We start from the raw sequence: 24,425 nt of genomic DNA, 5'->3' as shown, positions 1-24,425 counted from the left end.
CTTATTTTGCTATTCCTCAGGACTGGTAGCCAAATTTTGTTCACTTTAAGGGTTTCTTCTTTCCAGTTGAAATTATCCAGATGTTTGTAGATTTCAAAGGCTTCCCTGTGAATCCTGACATGGTAGTGGTGGGCATGGTCCAGAATTTCAGTGTTTTCAAACCATATTTTATGCCCAGGATGGTTTGTGGCATGTTCTGCTACTGCTGATTTTTCTGGATGGCCCAGTCTGCAGTGTCTCTCGTGTTCCTTGATTCTTGTTTGCACACTGTGTTTGGTGGTCCCTATGTAGATTTGTCCGCAGCTGCATGGTATGCGGTAAACTCCTGCGGCTGTGAGAGGGTCTCTCTGGTCCTTGGCTGAGCGAAGCATTTGCTCAGTTTTCTTTGTCAGTTTGTAAACCATTTGCAGGTTGTGCTTACTCACCACTTTGCCTATTCTGTCTGTGACTCCTTTGATGTATGGTAAAAATACTTTCCCTTTGGGTGGCTGCTTGTCACAGGGTTTCCTTGGCAAGTTTCTTCAGGTGCCCCACTTATTTTCTCTTGTGCCTTTGCCATCCCCTGAGTCCAAGAGAATGTGACTTGCCCAAGGTCACCCAGGGGATTCCATGGTAAACTTTAATTTGAACCCTAATCTCCCAGTACCCTGGTTCAATACTTAAACCACTATACCACTCAAACTCTACTACAGGCCAACAAGAAGTGGAGGTTGATGCCTTTCAGAAACAAATCTAAGAAAGATGCAGTAATTTTTAATCACAGGTAATGTCTATTCCCCTGGCATACTAACTCTGTTAAGCACAGACTCTCCAACAAATTGTGATGTGCCTTATAGATAATTTCCTCTTTCAAACTGTAGTGGAAGGAGCAAGGGTATTGGAATTCCTAGACCTCATCCTTATCAATAGGGAGAAGTTAGCTGGTCACTGGAATCAAAGTAGTCGGTACTTTGCTGGTGAAATATATTTCTGGAGTATTTTATTATATATAGAAAAAACTGGTTTAATGTTTTGGGTTTGGGCTTTTTTTAGCAAAAGTACAGAAGAGAAAACGATTTGAGAAGTTCACCTAAAAATTCAAAACTACAACATGAAATAAGGATAGTACATTCTGCAGCTAGATATGTTGACGGTGAAGAAATTGCAAAGAAACTTCAGCCTGGTACAGACTGGCGCAAAGTCTGGGTATCAAAGCCTGGGGCCGATTTTAGGGCTCAGGAGAGTGGAGCATCCACACACTCCCAAACCCTACTACACCATAATAGCTTGCCCCCATCTACACGGGGGTCACCACGATGATGTACACGTGGTGCAGCATCCAAACAGTGCTGCACCTCGCGGACATCATCAGCAAGCATGTCACTGGCACCACACGCGCGCCCTAAGAACCTGCCGGGAGCAGGTTCTTTTTAAAGCTCCCGGAGGCCACACCATTTGGTTGCGGCTTCTGTTAAGGACAAAGAAGGGGGGCGTCTCACCATCCCTTCTTCCCCGTATCCCCCCCTTCGATATTTAAAGTTTAGATGTTTTTAATCTGCTAACAAACCTGGAAAATGGTTGGCTTACAAATTGAGGAAAGAAGCTAAACTATTTGCAAATTAAGAGAAAATTTATTGAAGACCTATATACAGAGGATTTTGAAGAGACCCCCAAATGAATTTGAGAAAATATTATGGTCCCAGGATAAAAACAAGATAGCCAAAATTTATCATTTATTAATATCAAGGAATTCAGAAGTAGAATTTATAAAAGGCTCAATGGTAAAATGGGCTCAAGCTTTTAGATACAGAATCTCTTTAGAGAAATGGGAGAGTGCCTGGAGAAAAAACAAATTACTTTAAAGCATCACAGGATTAAAAAGAAAATTGAAAATAAAAGAAAACATTTCTTTTACCTGAGCTATCAAATCTCCATTTTCAGCATGGACCATGACTACAGTTCCAAGACTTTTCAGAAAAGTAAAGGCTTCATAAAGCTATGTACAATACAGAGAGAGAGAGAAACAGTCAGCAACAGCATCATTTTTCAGAGTTGGAAAGGGAAAGCAATTCCTAATCTTTGTCACACAGAAGAAGCAAGAACAAAATGAACAAGCTGAGTTGATTTACATAAAATGTTGAATGCATTTAGTGTGCACAACTTTTGTTCTTTAAAGAGCTATAGTGCCTTTCCTTCTGCATGTCATAATCCTGATTCTGCTTGAAAACTAGTTGCAGTTATTAAAAAGGGGGGAAACCTGCTCATTAGATACATTTAAGCTCACACAAGGACATAAATGGAAGTAGTAGCAGACATTTGCAGTACTGCTACTCCTTGTAATGTTTTTCCTTGCTGAAATGTTAATTTTCCTTGCTGAAAATTACATAATTACAAAAATCTGGAAAGAGGACATTTTTTTCAGGTGGGAAAATGTTTTGAACTCTTTATTTATGGAAAAACTGATCTACAACATGAGAATGGCCAAAGGCCTAATAGTGACAGTTCCCCCCCGCCCCCCAAATCCTGATTTCCTTTCATAGACTGCATTAACAAATATGCAGGATTTTTGTTTCCACTTACTCATCAGATTCCCTCTTTTAATAATATGGACACAATGAATGTGATGCCCTGAAATTACTGGTACTGTAATATTTTTTATTAACTGATTGTTTACTGTCTTGATTGCTAATGAACTTATCAAATTTAATGAAAATGACAATAAATAAAACCAGAAACCGCTGTTACTTTTCTCCACTGATCTTTTAAAAACAAATCATTATGATAATTATACTAGTGTAGAAACTTTTCCATTGTGAACATTAAGATCTATAAAGAGAAGTTAAGAGAACTGGGACTGGTTGGACAAATTGGATTTTATGAACAAGCAATAAATACACTGCATTTCATAACGATTAGCTCACTGTTTTAAACTAGTGTAAGTGGCCCAATTCAACAAGTCAATATGTTTTTTTTAAAAAACAAACAAACTGTGTACCTCAAACATCAATCTGACTGTAGGTGACCCCTACTACTATGAGGGTGGACAAAAAGGAACTGCAATATTGATTTGCAATCCATGCTCTTCATTTTAAATTGCAAAAGGGGCATCCAATAGCATTTATAGAGCCTTTAAAAACACAGAGACAGAGAAATCTGTATTAGGTATATAATTTGTTTTATTTATATACCGCTATTCCAAAGATATGGATTTCTTTTTTCTCATTTGCCATATTGTTCTTATTTGTCATATCTTCTTAATTAGTCATATTGATGGTAGGTGTCATGTAATTTCATTCTTCTGTTCATTCTGTAATAATAACATTTTTAAAAACAGCAAGATGCTTCCTAGCTGCTCTGGAGGCCTTTAAACAGAGGTTGGATGGCCACATGGGAGTGCTTTAACTTTTATATTGGACTAGATGGTCCTTCCTTTCCAACTCTATGATTCTTTTGAATTGCTGTAATTAGAAAACATAATTACTTGAATGTACTGTTTGTCTGAGGTCTATATGTAAACAGAAAAAGTGGACACCTTGAAATGTAGCAAGGGTTACCATTAATTAATTATTTATGAACCCATGCATCACATATGTTAACTTGTGAAAAACAAATATACTGAGAAGAAGGTAGGATTACCCACTCACATCATCCTAATCCTCATCCATAAGAGTATACAGATCTCCATGATCAGTATTTTGTCCAGTGTCACATATTATACTTGCTTATAACTTATCTTTTGTAGCCTGCTCTGCATAAGCTGTTATAAGATGGTAGAATTCAAAGACATAGCTGTGTTAGTCTGGAAAATCAATATACAAAAAAGTCTTGTAGTTCCTTTGAAAGAAATAAGTTGACAGCATGAGCTTTTGTAGACTTGAGCCTACTTACTCAGGCACATGTTTGTAGTGGAGAATGCAGAGACAGACCTATATAAGCTGTTTGTGTGTGAGAATGACAGTTCAATGTGATGAGGTGACCATTTCAGTTTTAATTGTCATTGTTGGGGGACAAAGGGAGAAGGAAGGCTGTTGCATAAAGCCAAGGAGAGTAGATAACCATGTGAATGAAAATTGGAATATAGTCTTGGAAACAGAGGGGTATGTGATGAACTGGTCAAGGATGCCCTCATGAGGCTGGAATACAAAGATTTAGCCATGTTAGTCTGTAAAATCAGTATGGAAAGAGATCTTGTAGCACCTTTGAGACTAATTGAAAGAAAGAAATTAACAGCATGAGCTTTCACAGACTTAAGTCTCTTTCCTCATATGCATTTTTCATGTCTCATGAGGATGGGGATTAGATACTGTATTGTAGCCAGGAAACCATTATCTCCGTTTCCCACAACTACATTCCAGTACTCATTACTATGGTTATCTACTCTCCTTGTCTTTATGCAACAACCTTCCTCCTGCTTTTGTCCCCCAAAAGCCATTGTTAAAACTGAACTGGTCACCTCATCTCCATACTCACAAGGTGTTGAATTTGAATGGACATTCTCACACACAAATGGCTTAGTCTCAAAGGTGCTACAAGATCCCTTTGCATATTGTATATTATAAGGACATTCTATCATAATCATAGAGCACGTATGTTAATTTGTTTTTGTTTTTTGTTTTTTAGTTTCAGCCAATCAATGATGGAAAAGTTAACAGATGGAAGATCAATATCACCTTCTGTTATCAGAATTGGTAATAAGACATGACTGGTGCATTATTCTCTCCCCTATCCCCCTGCACCCCAAGTTTAGGCTGAATGTAAAAGCATGTTTCTTTATTAGAAATACTACTGGGATGCAAAAAGCTATGAAGGAGATTACCTGGCTGTCAGTCATTTGGTAGAGATCTTTGTAGACCATGTAGGCTTGGAAAGAATTAACACCTGTTACAGAAAAAAGAGATATTAACTAATATAAGCTAATATTTTTTTCAACATCATTTTTAGCATAACTGTGCATAATTACATTAAAACAGTACAATTTTCATTTAACACTGCAGATATTAGACAGACTTCAGCCAATTATGTGAGGATGGATATTTCTGCTTTAAACTTAGTAATCCAACCATTCTATACACTTTGGATGTATATTATGTTACTTTGACATCTTAAATCAGGTCCAGGTTCTGGAGGTAAGATAAATATAGATATGGTAACCTATTAAACATATATAGTTGTTTTCAACAGAAAACATTACTTACTATTAACATTGGTTAAAATGATCTGATCTTTCACCAACCCTAATAATCAGTTTAAAATTTTCTGTTTCATAATATGGAAATGATTATTCTCCTAAAGGCCATCTTGTTGGGAAATAAAGCCTAAAGGAAAATGTCACAGACTGATGTTTGTTGGATATTCTGGAAACAGCTACATCAGAAGGGCTGTCAGGCCCAGGAAAACCCAGAGGAGTGAAGACAAGCAGCCACCCAAAGGGAAGGTATTTTTACCATACATCAAAGGAGTCACAGACACAATAGGCAAAGCGGTGAGGAAGCACAACCTGCAAATGGTTTACAAACCAACGAAGAAAATCCAGCAAACGAGCTAAGTTTGAAACAGAACATGTATAAGAAATGGAAAAAGGGGGAAATCACAAAAAAGGAATTCAAAGAAATAGCAGGCATGTGTAGGGGTAAAGTCAGAAAAGCTAAAGCGCAGAACGAACTCAGGCTTGCTAGAGAGGTTAGGAACAATAAAAAGGGCTTTTTTGGATATGTCCGCAGCAAGAGGAAGAAGAAGGAAACAGTAGGGCCACTTCGTGGAGAAGATGGCAAAATGCTAACAGAAGACAGAGAAAAGGCAGAATTACTCAACACCTTCTTTGCCTCAGTCTTCTCAGAAAAAGAAAAGGGTGCTCAACCTGAGGATAATGGAGCAGAGGACAGAATAGGGGAATTTCAGCACAGAATAAGTAAAGAGATAGTAGAGGAACACCTTATTAATCTAAGGTGGGGTACAGACCGCTGCTTTGCGGCGGTCTGCCGCCGCCGCCGGCTAGTCCGTGGGGGAGCCGGAGCCTCCACACGGCGCGGCTCCCCTGCGGACTGAAAAAGAAGCTCCAAAATGGAGCTTCTTTTTCCGTCGCGTTTGCGACGTAGCGAGGCGCCAGGGGCGCACTCGCTAAGTCACAAGGGACGCGACGCGTACGGACGCTCAGCGTCCGATACGCAAAGATGGCGCCGGCCATGTAGAAGGGCCGGCGCCATCTTGTACGGACGCAGTCCGTACTAGGCCCAGGGGCGTCTAAAAGAGACGCCCCTTTTTTAAAATGGGACGTCTGGAGGACGTCCCAAATGACAGTATAGAAAGCCTCTAAATGAATTTAAGTCTCCGGGACCAGATGAACTCCATCCAAGGGTATTAAAAGAACTGGCAAATGTAATATCGGAGCCATTAGCAATAATCTTTGAAAACTCCTGGAAAACAGGAGAGATCCCAGCAGACTGGCGGAGGGCAAACGTTGTCCCCATCTTCAAAAAGGGGAAAAAAGAGGATCCCACCAATTATCGTCCAGTTAGTCTGACATCAGTACTAGGAAAGATTCTGGAGCAGATCATTAAACAGAGAGTCTGTGAACATCTAGAAGGCAATGCCATCATCACAAAAAGTCAACATGGGTTTCAGAGAAACAAGTCATGCCAGACAAACCTAATCTCTTTCTTTGATAAAATTACCAGCTTGGTAGATGAAGGGAATGCTGTGGATATAGTATATCTTGATTTCAGTAAGGCCTTTGACAAGGTTTCCCATGACATACTTGCAAACAAGCTGGTAAAATGTGGGCTAGACAAAGGAACTGTTACATGGATCTGTAATTGGTTGACCGGCTGAACCCAAAGGGTGCTCAACAATGGCTCCTTTTCATCCTGGAGAGAAGTGACCAGTGGGGTCCCACAGGGCTCTGTCCTGGGCCCAGTGCTATTCAACATCTTTATCAATGACCTGGATGACAGAATTGGGAGCATACTTATCAAATTTGCAGATGACACCAAATTAGGGGGAATAGCTAATACCCCAGAGGACAGGATCAAGATTCAAAATGACCTGAATAGACTAGAAAGCTGGGCCAAAGCTAACAAAATGAAATTCAACACAGAGAAATGTAAGGTATTGCACTTAGGGCGGAAAAATAAAATGCACAGATATAGGATGGGTGACACCTGGCTGAATGAAACTACATGTGAAAGGGATCTAGGAGTCCAAGTAGACCACAAGTTGAACATGAGTGAACAGTGTGATGCGGCAGCTAAAAAGGCCAATGCTATTTTAGGCTGCATCAATAGAAATATAGTGTCTAGATCAAGAGAAGTAATAGTGCCACTGTATTCTGCTCTGGTCAGGCCCCACCTAGAATATTGTGTCCAGTTCTGGGCACCACAATTCAGAAAGGACATTGAGAAACTGGAGCGTGTCCAAAGGAGGGCGATAAAAATGATGAAGGGTCTGGAAACCATGCCCTATGAGGAACGACTTAGGGAGCTGGGGATGTTTAGCCTGGAGAAAAGAAGGTTAAGAGGTGATATGATAGCCCTGTTTAAATATTTGAAAGGATGTCATATTGAGGAGGGAGCAAGCTTGTTTTCTGCTGCTCCAGAGAACAGGACCCGGAACAATGGATGCAAGCTACAGGAAAAGAGATTCCACCTGAACATTAGGAGGAACTTCCTGACAGTAAGGGCTGTTCGACAGTGGAATGCACTCCCTCGGAGGGTGATAGAGTCTCCTTCCTTGGAGGTCTTTAAACAGAGGCTGGATGGTCATCTGTCAGGGATGTTTTGATTTGGATTTCCTGCATGGCAGGGGATTGGACTGGATGGCCCTAGTGGTCTCTTCCAACTCTATGATTCTATGATTCTATGAAACGCTTCGCTCAGCCAAGGACCAGAGAGATCCTCTCACAGCCACAGGAATTTACCGCATACCATGCAGCTGCGGATAAGTCTACATAGGGACCACCAAACGCAGTGTGCAAACAAGAATCAAGGAACACGAGAGACACTGCAGACTGGGCCAGCCAGAAAAATCAGCAGTAGCAGAACATGCCACAAACCATCCTGGGCATAAAATACTGTTTGAAAACACTGAAATTCTGGACCATGCCAACCACTACCATGTCAGGATGCACAGGGAAGCCACTGAAATCCACAAACATCTGGATAATTTCAACCGGAAAGAAGAAACCCTTAAAGTGAACAAAATTTGGCTACCTGTCCTGAGGAATAGTGCAATAGGGACTCAGCAAATGCAAATGGGAAACCATTCAGAGTCAAGGGCTTTCCCAGCAGATAATGATCACCAATTAGCAGACATTAAACCTCCTTTGCATTAGCCTCCCAACCTGAGGCCTACCATCAGCACAGAATAATAGACATGCATATCACTCCTGCATTCTCAGGCTCACACAGTATATATAGACCCACTTTTTCCAGGCAAGCATTCTCTGAAGATGCCAGCCACAGATGCTGGCGGAATGTCAGGAAGAAAATCTTCTAGAACATGACCACATAGCCTGAAAAACCCACAAAAAACGACACAGAGTATTTGTCATTGGTAGAACAGGAGGTTTTTGATGTGGTTGATAGGCCAAAAGATCACAAAGTTGTTGGTTGCAAGTGGGTTTACAAAAGAAAGTAAATGCCAGATGGTACCCACAGATTCAAGGCCAGGTTGGTGGCAAAAGGTTTTGCACAGCAGAGATTTAAGAGTTTTGATAAAACTTTTTCTTCAACAGCAAAGCCTGAAAGTCTTAGATTAGTGTTAGCTTTGGCAGCTAGACAAGGAAAAATTGTAAGGCATTTTGATTTTGAGACTGCAAAATCAAGTATACATGGTGCAACCACAAGGGTTTGACAAAGACAGTGATAAGAAGGTGTACAAATTAAATAAGGCATTGTATGGTCTGAAACAAAGTGCAAGATGCTGGAATCAGTGTATTCATGACGAGCTTGTGAAGCTTGGATATAACACAGCATTGCTGATGCTTGTGTGTACACCGAGGGACAGGTAACACTGGTAATTTATGTGGATTACTTGTGTGTTTCAGAAAAGTCAGAACATGAAGTGCAATTGGTGCAAAAGGAATTGTCCAAGAAGTTTGTTCTTAAAGACTTAAGGAATCTATGGAATTATCTTGGTACTGAGGTGGAATGGACTGAGGATGGCAAAAGTTTGCTAAGAAAAAGATTGAAGGGCTGATTGAAAAGAGCGGTTTGCAAAGTGCAAAAGTTGTCCAATGGCCCCTGGTTATGCCAGCTGTGAGTCAACGAAGGAATTTGAGAATCCAGAATTATTCAGAAGTGTGTTAGGTAGCTTGATGTTTATTGGCAATAACACAAGGCCCGACAGTTCTTTTACAGTTGGAGTTCTTAGTAGAAAAGTCAATAGTCCTAAACTTGAGGATTAGACTGCACTGAAGCATGTGCTTAGATATTTGAAAGGGAGCAAGTTCTTCTGCATCTGAATTAATTGACAAAAAAATCAGTGACAGGTCTAGTGGTGAAATATGCAAATAATCCAATAATTTAGAGAAGCAGAAAACAAAACTGTGTAGCATTGAGTACTACTGAAGCAGAGTTTGCAGCATTGTCTGAAATGGCAGGGGAGATTCAGTGGATACGTCAATTGCCTGAAGATTTGGGCGAGATGCACAGAACCAACAGCAGTGCATGTGGATTCACAATCCTGTACTGCAATGTCAGAGACAGAGAATTTAAAGTGTCGCCAAAGTATATTAGTGTAAGGTACCAGAATGTGAGGGAAATGGTACAAAATAGAATCCTAAAGTTAGAATACATTGACACAAAAGACAACATAGCTGACATGTTAACCATAGCATTGCCAGTGGAAAGGCATGAACAACTGTCTCATCTCATAGGTATACCTTAAACACAAATTTGTCACGAAGAAACAAACATATTGCCATACATCTGTACATTTTTGAGGGAATGTTAGGAAATAAAGCCTAAAAGAAAATGTCCAGATGTGACAGTGTGGCAAATGGTCACGTACTGCTTGTTAACCAGGGAACTGGTTGCAGCTGGGACTCATGTTGGCAACTGGAAGTATAAGGTCATTGTGTGCCAGAGAGCATGTAGTACTAATGTAAATATGCAATGTCATTCTGGAAGGAGGACAATAATTCAAGTGGCACAGGAAATGATGACAGCAAGAGGTTGGGCAAAGTGGCTGCATGGCAAAAATGTATACAGTGGTACCTCGGGTTACGAAATTAATTCGTTCCGCGGCTAATTTCGTAACCCGAAAAACCTTCGTAACCTGAATTGCCATAGGCGCTAATGGAAAAAAATAGCTCTCTGCTGCCCTCCGGTGGCGGCCTTTCCATTTAAAACAGCGCCGGGGTTTTTTCGTAACCCGAAAAAACCTTCGTAAGCCGAAACAATAAATCCCTATGGGATTTTTTCGTATCCCGAAAAATTCGTAAGCTGGGTAATTCGTATCCCGGGGTACCACTGTATAAAGTCACGATCTCTACTGTACAGTGAGGGTTTGTGTCGGTGATGGATGCAATATAGGTATTGTTAGTGTGTTCTTTTCTATTCAGCCACTCTAAGAAATAAAGTGCCTCTTTAGAGATAAACCAGACTCCAGTTTGCTGTCATCTACAGCAGGATTCCTGGCAAGCTCCAAGGCTGCCGGTTGTTTCATCCTAACGCAGGTTTAGGATGATACTCTGTGCACTCAATTCTGCTACAACATATCTCTTCTGCAAGATAAGCATAAACATGATCTAGGCCATGAGTGAGCAACTCTAGCTGATCCAGGGCCAATTTTTTGGGCATGGGATCATGTGGGAGCCATACATATTTCCAAAAATAACCAAGAAATAAAAAGTTTTGGTTTTGAAAAACTGATTTATTTATTTATTTAAAAAATCAAACAGTGAAGTGCTGAGGGAGTAGCTTCAAAGTATTTAAAATGTAAACCACCTTTCCTGGAGGATTCCAGGTAGGGTTGCCATAAGGCAGGACCTCCAAACTGGGACAAATGTAGGACAAATGTAGGGCAACATTTTCAAATGTAGGACACGTTTTTAAAAATGGAGGACACATGAAAAAATTGATGATTTTTAAAAAATGTTAATCTAAATGCATGTTTCTTAGGCATGCTCAAAATGGAGGACATTTTGGCATTATTCCTAGACAGAAGGCTGAAATGTACTTCTCTTTCTGGCCAAATACCCCCCCCCCCGCCAATTCTACAAGAACATTTCCCACTCCCAAGCAGGCATAGCATTTGCAAGACCACAGGCAGTCCCTTGTGCCATTGCAAACTACATTTCCCACTTCCAAGCAGGCATAGCATTTGCAAGATCACAAGCAAACCCTTGTGCCATTGCAAACTACATTTCCCACTTCCAAGCAGGCATAACATTTGCAAGATCACAGGCAGACCCTTGTGCCATTGCAAACTACATTTTCCACTTCCAAGCGGGTATAGCATTTGCAAGATCACAGGCAGTCCTTTGTGCCATTGAAAACCACATTTCTCACTCCCAAGCCTTCTTAGGAATTCCCCCCTTCCACCTTTTCCTTGCCCCCTCCAACCCCCCCAAACCCCTCACCCCCTCTTTTTCCCAGGTATGTCTCAACTTAGGAGGGATTTATGGGACAGATCCAAAGCCTTTTTTCTATTCTAATGGGGGCAAAGCCTTGAGAAGCCCTGGACCCCTGAGAAGAAGAGGAGGGGGGCTTAGAGAGAGGAAGAAAGAGAAAAAGAAGATGAGGAGGGGGGAGAAAGGAAGAAAAAGGAGAGGAGGAAGAGGAGGAGAAGAAGAAAAACCGGAATAACAAGAAGAAGAGAAGGAGGGGAAAGAGAAAGAGAAAGAGGGGAAGAACAAAAAGCAACTTGCCTGCAAAGCCCTCTCTGCTTGGAAATTTGGAGGATGCCCAAATAAGGAAGCAGAGGGCTGGCCAATAGAGGCAGGGCAGTGCAGCAGACCCCGCCCCTGCTGGGTTCAGTCCTCCTGCTGCTGCTCCAGGCATGTTTCACAGGCAGCACTCTATAGAAGGCAGGCAGCAGCCCTGGGAGCTCAGAGTTGGACAGCCACCCGGGGGCGGGGGCGGACCGGGCACGCCCCCCAGGGGGCAGGAAAGTCCCGCCCACCACCGTGAAATGGCAACCCTAATTCCAGGAGAGGTAGGTTTTTTTTAAAAAATTGTTATTGTTATTATTATTTTGCCCAGAAAAAGGGTAGTCCAGGGGGTCTTGAAGGACAATCAGAATGATTTGACTACCTAATTCTAGGATTACAACTGATTTCTTTGTAAGAGATAACTTTGTGGGGCTGAAAGTTAACGTTAGCCAAAAATGCTTCAGCCAGCTTTCCAGTTCAATTAATTGATGTACATAATTTTTCACCCCATCAAACTGTCCCACTTTTTAACTAACCTTTATCTTGCACAAGTATATCCAGCTCTTCCCTGATCCCATCATACCAGTTGGTGATATCCACATGGAGAGAGTAATCGCAACAGGACTTGGTGTCTGCTGCCTCATGCCACCTTTCAAAGGAAGTTAATAAACTAGAACTAGGTTCAGGAACGACATGATCAACTGCAATGAAAATGAAGACCCATTCATTATTCAGCATTTTCTTCAAAACTGATTTTAACTGCAGATGCACAGCAAACCACTGTTCATCAAACAAAGCAGGTCATAAAACTTGGTTTCATTTAGGACATTGTTTTGAAAGGCATTGGAAAAAAGTATTACAAACTCACAATTCAGTTAATTTGAAGTTATCTTCTTCCCCCCATCCCCATTTGCACCACATGGACAGGTAACCTTTTTTTTTAACTCTTGTTACAAAGTTGGCAAGCTTGGCAACTAATTCTAAGGAACTTTCTGTCAAGAAGACACCCCTATCACCATGACAGAATAAGGCACGGGATGAAAGAGAACACAGCTCCATTGGATGTTGCGATTTGTGACTTGTGTCCTGTCATGTGGGCAAGATGAGAAAATAATGAAATTTATCTAAGCCTGTTCTTATACAACACATATCTAGTTGAACTGTCTTTTGACTGACTCACTGCCCCACTCCCCCTCCATGTTGCTTTATTCTTACCTTGCTTTTTATGTCTGGGTTTATAAAGTACAAAGATTCTCCCTCCCAGTTCGAGAATATGGCAAACAGGGATTAGCTGCAGCAGCACTACCTGAGCAAAACTTTGTTACTTAGTTTTCCTACATTTTTCTAATCATAGTTATCATCTAATATTATTATACAGATAGAAATACAAAACATTTACAATTTACCTAACATCACAATTAAATTATATAAGCAGTACTATAACCAAGTGTTGCCAAAAGAGAAACAGACTACAGGAAACTCAGGATATTTTGTTTTTATTTCCAGTTTTAAAATATTCAATTGGATTTTACACCATCTTTTACTCAATAGCATTGTGTGGCTCCACCCACTCCCTTCATGGGGAGGTGAATGTCATAACATTCAGGCTCCACAGCACAAAGGAAAGACAAACAAGAACTCCACTGCACTGAGATGTATTGGTTCTGATGCATTACAACACATGAGAACACTCACCTCCCACCTTGCACTCAGGACAGCTGTTAAGCCCTTCTGAGCTATGCCTTCCCCCAGCAATGTGCTAGAACTAACAGCCTTTAAGTCAGCTAAGGATCAGCCACATGAAGAAGGTTAAGCCTGTACAGGATCAGCTTCTTTCTGGCCTCAAGTTTATGTAGCTTCAGAGGCACCAGAGAACATACTCAGGAGGCATTGTTCTAGAACAGTGGTTCTCAACCTTCCTAATGCCGCGATCCTTTAATACAGTTCCTCATGTTGTGGGGACCCCAGCCATAGAGGAGCGGTGTCTCGGTTCCTAAGAGCATAGGAAATATGTGTTTCCCAATGGTCTTAGGCGACCCCTGTGAAAGGGTCATTCGACCCCCAAAGGGGTCATGACCCACATGTTGAGAATTGCTGTTATAAACTGTGTTTTCATTGCTTGGCAGCTTGTGCTTCTTCCTCAACCTTGACTAGGGATGGGCACCTGTGACCTTTCAGATGTTTTGACCATCCATTCCCTCCAGTCCTAGCCAACAGAGCCAATACTATGTTATTATGGGAGATGTAGTTCAAAACATCTGCAGGGCAAAAGATGGCCATCTGTAGTCTAGATAATCTCTTTTCATCTACTGTTGGATCCAGTGTCTCACATGGAAAAGGCAAACAAGTTCTTCTATAATTATATTATGGATTGATATATTCTTAGTTTTTCCATTATAAATGATGGCTTCTTCCAAATACTTACTGATCATAGTAGTGCCTCCTGCTAAAGCTGCCTTTGTGCCTACATAGAAATCATCAAGAGCTGTCATGCCTTGAGAGGGCTTCTGTAGATAAGTATTGACATCGATACCTCCAGGGATAACCATTAGCCCATTAGCCTCAATGGTTTTCACTCCACCAGGAACAATTAAATTCTCTCCTATTTGTCTAACAAGAAAAAGGGAAGAGATATGCCTTACTTTGCATAGAAACAATAATAACAATCTTGAAGATCACAAATATAAGCAACAGTTCTAGTATTTAACATTTGTCGCTGTTAACTGCTCTCAACTCATTGTGACCCTGTCCTCCGTTGCTCTGCTTAGTTCCTGTAAACTCGTACCCATGACCTCCTTAATAGAGTCCATCCATCTAGCATGCAGTCTTCCTCTCTTTCTACTTACCTCCACCTTTCCTAGCATTATAGTTTTTTTTCCCATTGAGTCCTCCCTTCTCATGATGTGTTTAAAGTACGACAGCCTACGTTTTGTCATCTTGGCTTCCAAGGAGATTTCTGGCTTTATCTACTCTAGGACCCTTTTCTTTTCTGTTTTGTTTGGGTTTTTTGGTTGTCCATGAAATCCTCAGAAATCTTCTCCAGCACCGCATCTTGAATGAATTTATTTTCTTCCTATCATCTTTCTTAACTATCCAGCTCTTACATTGCTACATGGTAATATAAATACAATGGCTTCTATTATTCTAACTTTTGTGTTCTGTTGTGTATCTTTGCATTTCAGGATTTTTTTTCCAGTTCTTTCCCCATACTTAATCTTCTTCTGATTTCCTGGCTGCAGTCCCTGTTCCTATCAATGTTTGATCCCAGGTATGAGAATTCTTATTCTATTTCTATTTTCTCATTATCTGGGTTGAATTTGTGTGCTTAACATAGCATTACATAAATATTGATATAGTTTCTAAAAGTTATACAATTAACTCCATGGCCCAAAACAGATGGGCCAAAAGGCCTGTCATGAGGCCATGTTGTGGGCATGTCATTTAGATGATGTACCCCCCCAAACCATGTGGAAGCAGCGCTGGGGCTGCCCAAACCCAGCCCATTCAGGACCCCAGCAACAGCTGGCCTCGGAACTGTGGTGTCTGGCCGCCACAGTCCCACAGTAATTGAGGTGTGAGTGGCCTTTGGCCACTCCTTTTGCCCTGTCTGCTCAAGACTCTAGTCTCTAAAACAGACTGCAAGAAGATCAGAAATGGATTTACATGTAGAAGGGCTGTAATCTCCTGGTCGGAACACTGCACAAAAGCACCTTGATCCTTAATTCCAACATCTGTCATCCTGGGCCACAATTTTAAAATTGGCTCCAGTCTGTGGACCCAACCTGGAAGGGGGTATGTAAATGAGAGATTTCTTAAAACAGCACACAGGGAAACCTCTCTGCTTCAGGGGATAACAGCTTCAAGGGGCAATGAAACGCATAACTGGACAGAATAGGCCTGGGGGGATGAGGCTTCTCTGTTCTATAGTAAACCCTAGAAGCATGCAGGTACTGCTGCTATTGGATACTGCTTATTTGAAGAAACAGTTGTGTCATTGTGGTGTGGCTGCTCAGAATTTAACAATCCCAACTAATCACTTAGAAAACAAAATTAATTCCATTCACATTAAAGACATGGAACTCTATCCACATATTTTGAATACAGGTGGCTATCGCATCTGTAATGTTAACATACACATTTAATATATAAGTAGTTCAAACAGGTCTGTACAGTGAAGGAAGTACTTTACTGTATACCTGTACTCAACAGTGCATATTACAGTCAACAACTAGGATTCATTAATATCCCTTCTATAGATTGTAGAATCAAAGGTAAATGATAGTTTGTGGATAAAAAATAATGATGACAGAGCTACAACCTTCACCGTGCGCAACAATCATAAAGTAATGTTGAAACCCTTAAATAATGGAGCTAGTCCACCACATAAAAGTCCAAGTCAAACCACTGGTATCTGGCTCAGTGTCCTCAAATTGGAATTGACTGTGGTTCTCAAGGGTTTACTGCCCAATGCCATATTTAGGGTGACTGCATGTAAGAGGGTGCTGAAATATTTCCATATCAACTGTTTTTGATACGGAAACTGCCCTCTAGCTATATCCCTCTTCCAAAGACTGCATGTTCTTGTCTATGAAAAACAATTAACAGTCTAAAATACAACACAAACCAGGAATAAAATATTTGGGAACATTAAAAAGCATTGAAGAAATTGTAGAACGGAATAATAAATTATTTCACCAAACTCAGACAAATGTGAAGGGATAGAGTTGAAACACCATGGATGAATGAGAAATGTCTCTAAAATTATAATGAACATCTGAAAGTTCTTTTTCTATTGGGTAATGCAGCTTTGCACCCCAAAGGCTAAACACTGAAAGAATGGCAAAAATGGAATAATATGTTATTTGGTCAAAGAAATGCTCCTCATACCTTCCCCTCAAAATCTTATGACGCCTGTAGATAAGTAAATATTTGAGACTGTCTTAAACAGGTTTTGAAATTATGAACCAATTAGGAAGTTTAATTTCTAGTTTAATGCCTTAAGGGATTATGGTGCCAGAAAGAAAATCCAGATATGATTACATTGTTAAGAAACTCTTATGTCAAGAGTATCTTTAAGATTTGGGTAAAGTACAGATCATGGGTTGCACAAATAATATAATGAAAAAAACTAATGAAATAAATATATCAGGTGATATATCTAAACAGGAGCAAAAGATGTGATAATGGTTATAGATTTTTTGGGAGGAGGAAGGTAATGTTTCTACATTCAAATGTCTTAAAGAAAAATTAAATGTACACGATAAAAAGTATTATCATTTTTTCTGATTAATAATATTCTGTAGATACATGAAATCTAACGTAAATTAGAAGATGTTATTTCTTCTAATGAATGGTTAATAGGAACATTTTAAATGGCCATGAACAATCACAGAATAAACAAACATTAAAACACATACCCCAAAGAAAGACTAGGGTCGCAACTAACATTAAATACTTGGTGACAGGTTACTGAAAATGTAGAGGAAAATCAAATTGAAATGAATTTGAAGTAACCTTTCTTTAACAAAATGTGCCCTGGAGCCAAGAAGCTCTCCTCTGTCCTTGGAGGTCATGGGGCATCTGGGCTGGCCCCGTGAAGGGACCTCCGAATCCCCAGACATGCCGGGGCTGTCCTCGAGGTCCCCCGCCTCCGACATAGTCCCGGTCTCCCGGCAGCACTGGACTGGTGTGGCAAGGAGAGAGGGAAAGGGCAGCGCAGGAAAGGAGGACAGAGGATGATGGAAAAGGAGTTTTCGGGGGGGGGGGTTTGGTAGAGAAAGCAGGGAGAAAGGCAGAGCCGAGAGGTGTGCGACTGCTCAGAGCTGAAGCAGAAATGAAACTGAAGCTACCAAGCTCCATCTAGTGGTGGCTTCTTCAATTTAAAATCTAAAGTCCTGCCTGCATCAGAGCTGAGTCATAGAATTCCAAAATAAAGGATCATATGGAAGAGTGGATTTGAAGCTGGTGGCTAAATTGCTTCATTTTTGAAAATTAGAATTGTGGTCCTCTTTTTTAAGGACTTGGAATATTAGATCTATGATGAAACTGATATATATATATATATATATATATATATATTAGTGTATTCCTTAAAAATAATAAAATGACACATTTGTTAATAATCATAATCCTATTTATTCAATACACTATATTAAAATAAAAATACAAAAAAAAACATGTAAAATCAAAAGGAAGCATCATCATATAATCACAGAATCATAGTACAACCCCCTGCCTTGAAGGAACACATAATTCAAGCACCCTCAACAGATGGCCATCTAGCCTCTGTTTAAAAACCTCCAAAGAAGGAGACTCCACCACTCTCCAAGGGAGTGTGTTCCACTGTTGAACAGCTCTTACTTTCAGGAAGTTCCTCCTAATGTTTAGGTGGAATCTCTTTTCCTATAGCTTACATCCATTGCTCCATATCATTGACTCTGGAGCAGCAGAAAACAAGCTTGCTCCATCCTCAACATGATGTCCCTTCAAATATTTAAACAGGGTTATCATATCACCTCTTAACCCTCTCTGCTGCAGGTTTAACATACCCGGCTCCCTAAGTCTCTCCTCATAAGGCATGGTTTTTGGAAATTTCACTATTTTGGTTACCCTTCTTTGGACACCCCCCACCTTGCCAACATCCTTTTTGAATTGTGGTGCCCAAAACTGGACACAGTATTCCAGGTAAGGCCTAACCAAAATGGGATAGAGTGCTACTATTACTTTGCTTGATCTAGACACTATATTTCTATTGATGCAGCTCAGAATTGTATTGGCTTTTTAGCTGCCACATCACACTGTTGACTCATGTTCAACTTGTAGTCTGCTAGGACTCCTAGATGCCTTTCACATACTGTCTTGTTAAGCTAGGTGTCCCTGATCCTATGCATTTTGTACCTATGCATTTTGTTTTTTCTGCCTACGTGCAAAACCTTACATTTCTTCCTGTTGAAATTCATTTTGTTAGATTTGGCTGAGCTTTATAATCTATTAAGGGCATTTTGAATTTTGATTCTGTCCTCTGGGGTATGAGCCACTCCTCCTAATTTGGTGTCATCTGCAAATTTGATAACCATGCCCTCTATTCCTTTATCCAAGTTGCTGATAAAGATGTTGAATAGCACTGGGCCCAAGACAGACCCCTGTGGCACTCTGCTAGTCACTTCTCTCCAAGAAGAGCCATTGGGTTCAACCAGTCAGCCAATCACAAATCTACCTAATAAGTGCATTGTCTAGCCCACATTTAATTAGCTTGTCCTCAAGAATATTGGTGGGGACCTTGTAGAAAGACTTACTTCATCTTCCCTTACTTCCCTTCATCTAACAAGCTGGTAATTTAATCAAAATATTGTAGTTTTATCAGATTAGTCTGGCCTGACTTGTTTCTCAGAAACCCTTGTTACTTTTTGCAATTATGGCATTCCTTTCTAAATGCTCACAGACTCTCTGTTTAATGAGCTGCTCTAGAATCTTTCCTGGTATTGATGTCAAGCTAACAGGGTGGAAATTGTTTGGGTCCTCCCCCCCCCCCCCCTTTTGAAGATGAGGATAACATTTGACCTCCTCCAGTCTGCTGGGTCCTCCTGTTCTCCAGGAATTCTCAAAGATTATTGTCAGTGACTCTGAGATTACTTCTGCCAGTACTTTTAATATCCTTTGATGTAGTTTATCTGTCCCTACAGACATTTAAAATAACCAGATATTACTGTACTATCACTTCACTTATTCTGTGCTGTATTTCTCCTACTTCATTATCTGCTCAATGTTCCTCCGGCTGAGCACCCTTTTTCTTTTATGAGAAGATTGAGGCAAAGTCGGTATTGAATAATTCCACCTTTTCTCTGTCCCATTAATATTTCACCAGCTTCTCCACACAATGGCTTTGTCATTTCCTTCTTCTTCCTTTTGCTACGGACAGGCCCCCAAAAGCCCTTAACCTCTCTAGCAAGCCTTAGCCACTGGATGATGGGAAGCAGAGAAGAAACTTGTTGATCCACAGTTAGATATTCTTCACTGGTGTATACGTGTGTGTGTAGGGAGAAGCCTAGGGCAGGGATCCTAGGCTTCTTCCTCCACAAATGCACATGTATAGCCAAACTTTTCTGCTACAGAAAGAAACCATTGACCTCTAGAGATCTTGTTGCTCAGTTTACGACAAATGCACACTACAGATTTATGATAAACGCTCAGTGGTCTTACTGTCACTTTCTTCATCATCAACCCAAGGCTGTACTGACAACACTGGAGGTACTGTAGATTTTGGCCAAAAATTGACAAATATACCTGACCCTAACATTTCCATCATGATTAATGGATATTCTCTGATTGGGAGTTATTCCTCAACTAACTGTTTTTGTGCTGTTCTTTCTTTACCAGCAACAAACTTTAGCTCCTGGATTTTAAACTTTAGGCCCAGGTCATCTGCACCTCTAACAATTCCAGTAAAAAACAATAAAAACAAAAAGAAAAACTTGTAATGGTTACTAAATGCAGTTGTTAAGAGACTTTAAATATGTAAAGCAGGTTACAATACTATGAAGGACTTCTTGCATCACTACACATGCCAAGAAAAAAAAATCAGTGTTCTAAAACTAACTTTATAAGCCCATCTTCCAGGTAGATATCTGCATAGAAGGATTGGTCATCATTGATAATTCGTCCACCTTTAATGAGCAGGCGATCACTCTGAAGGGATGGAGAAACAGAAACAGTGAAAAGAAAATTAAGTCATTAAACTGACATACAACTATAAATCATACAGATCAACAGTAAAAGGCTCAGTTTATCAAACAGCAGAAGGACTCAAATTCCCATGAATTTCAACCAGCACTGACAGTGATCAGGGATCCCTTCCGGCAGGCATTCCCAAATTGACCTCCTCAGAATGTTCACTCTCCAGTTGGGAAATATTGTTTTTAATGCTATTTTAGGGTGGGAGGGAGATAGTGAATTGGATTATATATGCTTTGCTATGTTTTTACTTGTGGTTTGTTGTTCTATTTTTATTGTTCTTATGTTTGTTGTTACCCACCTCGATCCAATACAGGGAGAGGCGGGATACAAATAATCAAAAGAAATCTGGAGGCACAGGGGAGGTCCTAGAGCATCACATTGCCTGAACACGGGTCATACTATTATGCTTATTCATCTTAAACAGGGATGTGAATTATGCAGGCTTCCAAATGTGCCCTACCCATCAATAGTGAGGAATACTAGGAGTTGCAGAGCAAGACCTGGAGCATTTCATGATTCTCATACTTGTTCTAAAATAACTTTCTAACCTCTGGGAGTCACAGGTTCCTAACTCCTTTTAACAACAAGGACCAATACCAACAATGTTGACAGAATGATTTACTTCTGTTGCATGACAAGTTTATTCAACCATCTTTTTGCTCTCTTCTATCATTAAACTTCTCCCGCTCCCAAAATCCAGAAGACATGCTCTCTAGTGCTCTTTTTCATTGCAGGTTCAAATCTTTCAACACTTCTTATGCTGATTTTAATCACTGTCTTTTAATTTTGATTAGTTGTATTGTGATACACATGTGTTTTGATATCTTCTGAGTCATTGCCTTTAATGTTTATGCTTTAGCATGTGCTTCAAAGTGCCACTTTAGTTTCTGAAAACTATTACCAAAACTTATGTAGAAAAGAATAAAATATAGCAATATGTAACCCAACACTTGACTCCTTGGGCCTGCAAGATGTATGCTAACCCACCATTTTAGCAGCTTCAAGCAGGCAGCAAAACCAGGAAACTTTCCCAAGCTGAGTCTCTTGCCATGTATCACTGACAGCCTCTGTTCAGTTTGGTGGTTCTCATATTGTATAAACAGAATATTACTGGGATTTTAGAAGAAGCAAACCATTAGCAAAACCAGAAATAGGTTGCAGTATAAATAGTTTCAACTTGCATTTAATGTATACACGTCTCTGTGACATCCAGTCACTACCCAGATGCTCCAGGCCTATTTCTATCTACATCTTCTGACCCTTAGGGTCCACCTTCCTTACTTTAACAAGTGACCTCCCTGGTAACATTTAAAAAGAGGCTCAAAACCTTCCTCTTCTGTCAAGCCTTCCCCCCTGAAAAATGAAGCTGTGTATTCCCGTTCCCATCGATTCTCTGCCTTACCCTGTTGAATGATTGTGTTCAGATTTTGTATAATTTGTATTAGTGGATTTTATCTATTTTTATGAGATGTTTTTAATGGTTTTTATATGGTCTGTAAACAGATTTGATCTATGGAAAAGCGGTATACAAATAAAATTTATTATTATTATTATGATCATCCGGAGACATGGAGCGCGGGGTTATCAGTACGCTGATGACACCCAAATAATTTTCTCTATGTCTCCGACTGATGCAGTGACTGAGGATGGCGTCTCTCCTCTCGTGGCGTGCCTGGAGTCAGTAATGGGCTGGATGAGGGAAAACCGACTCAAGTTGAATCCAGAGAAAACGGAGGTACTAGTGATAGGTTCCCCTGGTCCAGGAATGGCGGTAGTTCCACCTGTCCTGAACGGGGTCACGCTCCCTGTGAAGGACTCCGTGCGCAGTCTGGGGGTGCTTCTTGACTCGTCGCTTCACCTGACTGCTCAGGTGAATGCGACGGTCAAGAACACCTGTTATCAGCTTCGGCTCATTCGCCAGCTGCGCCCATACCTGGCCCAGAGGGACCTTGAAACGGTAGTACATGCTCTGGTAACCTCGAGATTGGATTTCTGCAACGCACTCTACATGGGGCAACCCTTATACCAAACCCGGAAGCTACAAATGGTACAGAATATGGCAGCCAGGCTGGTCACTGGAACTTCCAGGGCCAGCCATATTACACCGATGCTTAAAGACTTGCATTGGCTGTCTATTCGCTTCCGGGCACAATATAAGGTGTTGGTAATGACCTATAAAGCCCTAAATGGCTTGGGCCCAGGATACCTGAAGGACCGCCTCTCCCCGTACATTCCGTCCCGCACCCTCAGAACATCTGGGCAGCAATTACTTAGGGTGCCAGGGGCTAGGTTGACCTCTACCACGAGGAAGACTTTTTCCATCGCCGCCCTGGCCCTTTGGAACACGCTGCCCACAGAGCTCCGCTCGGCCACCTCCCTGGCCCAATTTAGAAAGGACCTAAAAACCTTTCTATTTCAGATGGCATTCCCCGACTAAAGTCCAGTGGGCCTCCCTTCCTCTTCTGTGGCAAAGAGGACTGGCTAACGGGGGTTTTATTCTGTTTTATTTTGCTGCTGTGTAATTGTTTTAACCTGAATGTATATGTTGTGTTTTATTGATATTTGCTGTGAACCGCCCTGATCTATGGAAGGGCGGTATAAAAATAAAAATATTATTATTATTATTATTATTATTATTATGTGTCAATTAAAAATCTTTCCAATTTTCCCAAAGTTGATCTGCTGTGCCCAGGTGGGGTGGGCATCTATAGTTTCTGCTACTGCATAACTGGTTATATAACCTGATTATAAGTTTCCACCTTGATGCTGGGTATGTATCTCCACAGAAGAAATGGTCAGATGATCCCATTCTTCTGTCCAAGAAACTTTTCCCCTGACATTGCACTATACTGAACAAAACTGGCTTCCCTAACCATGTTACTGATAGAATTCAAAGACATAGCCATGTTAATGTGGAAAATTAGTATCCAAGGGGATCTTGCAGCACCTTTTGAGACTATCTGAAAGACGAATGTTGCTAGCATGAACTTTCATAGCCTTAAGCCTACTTCTTCAGATACATTTGGTGGACTGGACAGCCTAGGGACAGACCTATATAGCAGTCTCTGTGTGAGAGTGTCCATAGGAGAGAAGTGACCAGTGGAATGCCACAGGGTTGTTCTGGGCTCAGTGCTATTAAACATCTGTATTAATGACTTGGATGACATTATTGGAGAAATAATTATCAAATTTGCAGATGACACTAAATTAGGAGGAGTGGCTAATACCCCAGAGGACAGGATCAAAATTCAAAATGACCTGAATAGACTAGAAAGCTGGGCCAAAGCTAACAAAATGAACTTCAACACAGAGAAATGTAAGATACTCCACTTAGGGCAGAAAAATGAAATGGACAGATATAGGATGGGTGACACCTGGCTGAATGAAACTACGTGTGAAAGGGATCTTAGAGTCCAAGTAGACCACAAGTTGAACATGAGTCAACATTGCAATGCGGCAGTTAACAAGGCCAATGTGATTTTAGGCTGCATCAATAGAAGTATAGTGTCTAGATCAAGGGAAGTAATAGTGCCACTCTATTCTGCTTTGGTCAGGCCTTACCTGGAATACTGTGTCCAGTTTTGGGCACCACAATTCAAAAAGGACATTGAGAAACTGGAGCGTGTCCAAAGGAAGGCGACCAAAATGGTGAAGGGTCTGGAAACCATGCTCTATGAGGAACGACTTAGGGAGTTGGGGATGTTTAGCCTGGAGAAAAGAAGGTTAAGAGGTGATATGATAGCCCTGTTTAAATACTTGAAGGGGTGTCACATTGAGGAGGGAACAAGCTTGTTTTTTGCTGCTCCAGAGAAAAGGACCCGGAGCAATGGATGCAAGCTCCAGG

General features: G+C 40.8%; 1 protein-coding gene across 5 annotated transcripts in view; it reads right to left on the bottom strand.

Moving 5' to 3' along the window:
• Window positions 1-24,425, bottom strand: part of CRMP1 (collapsin response mediator protein 1) — a 70,576-nt gene that overhangs the window by 38,019 nt on the left and 8,132 nt on the right. For 3 of the 5 annotated variants that reach the window (XR_006104312.1, XM_042470897.1, XM_042470898.1), the window contains exons 2-6: window positions 20,445-20,533; window positions 14,274-14,458; window positions 12,385-12,549; window positions 4,796-4,857; window positions 1,895-1,975 (exon numbers count right to left, since the gene is read on the bottom strand). Coding sequence is in view for 4 of the 5 variants with exons in the window: in XM_042470897.1 (XP_042326831.1) it covers window positions 1,895-1,975; window positions 4,796-4,857; window positions 12,385-12,549; window positions 14,274-14,458; window positions 20,445-20,533 (582 nt within the window). In the remaining variant the exon portion in view is untranslated. Of the gene's footprint in view, window positions 1-1,894; window positions 1,976-4,795; window positions 4,858-12,384; window positions 12,550-14,273; window positions 14,459-20,444; window positions 20,534-21,568; window positions 21,588-24,142; window positions 24,163-24,425 lie in introns of those variants that run through there. The other 2 variants (XM_042470900.1, XM_042470899.1) reach the window with 2 other exon arrangements.

The sequence above is a fragment of the Sceloporus undulatus genome, chromosome 5 (genome assembly GCF_019175285.1).
Source record: "Sceloporus undulatus isolate JIND9_A2432 ecotype Alabama chromosome 5, SceUnd_v1.1, whole genome shotgun sequence".
In the NCBI taxonomy this organism is placed as follows: Eukaryota; Metazoa; Chordata; class Lepidosauria; order Squamata; family Phrynosomatidae; genus Sceloporus; species Sceloporus undulatus.
Note: the sequence above shows the minus strand (reverse complement) of the source record. Positions and strands in the feature narration are given on the sequence as shown.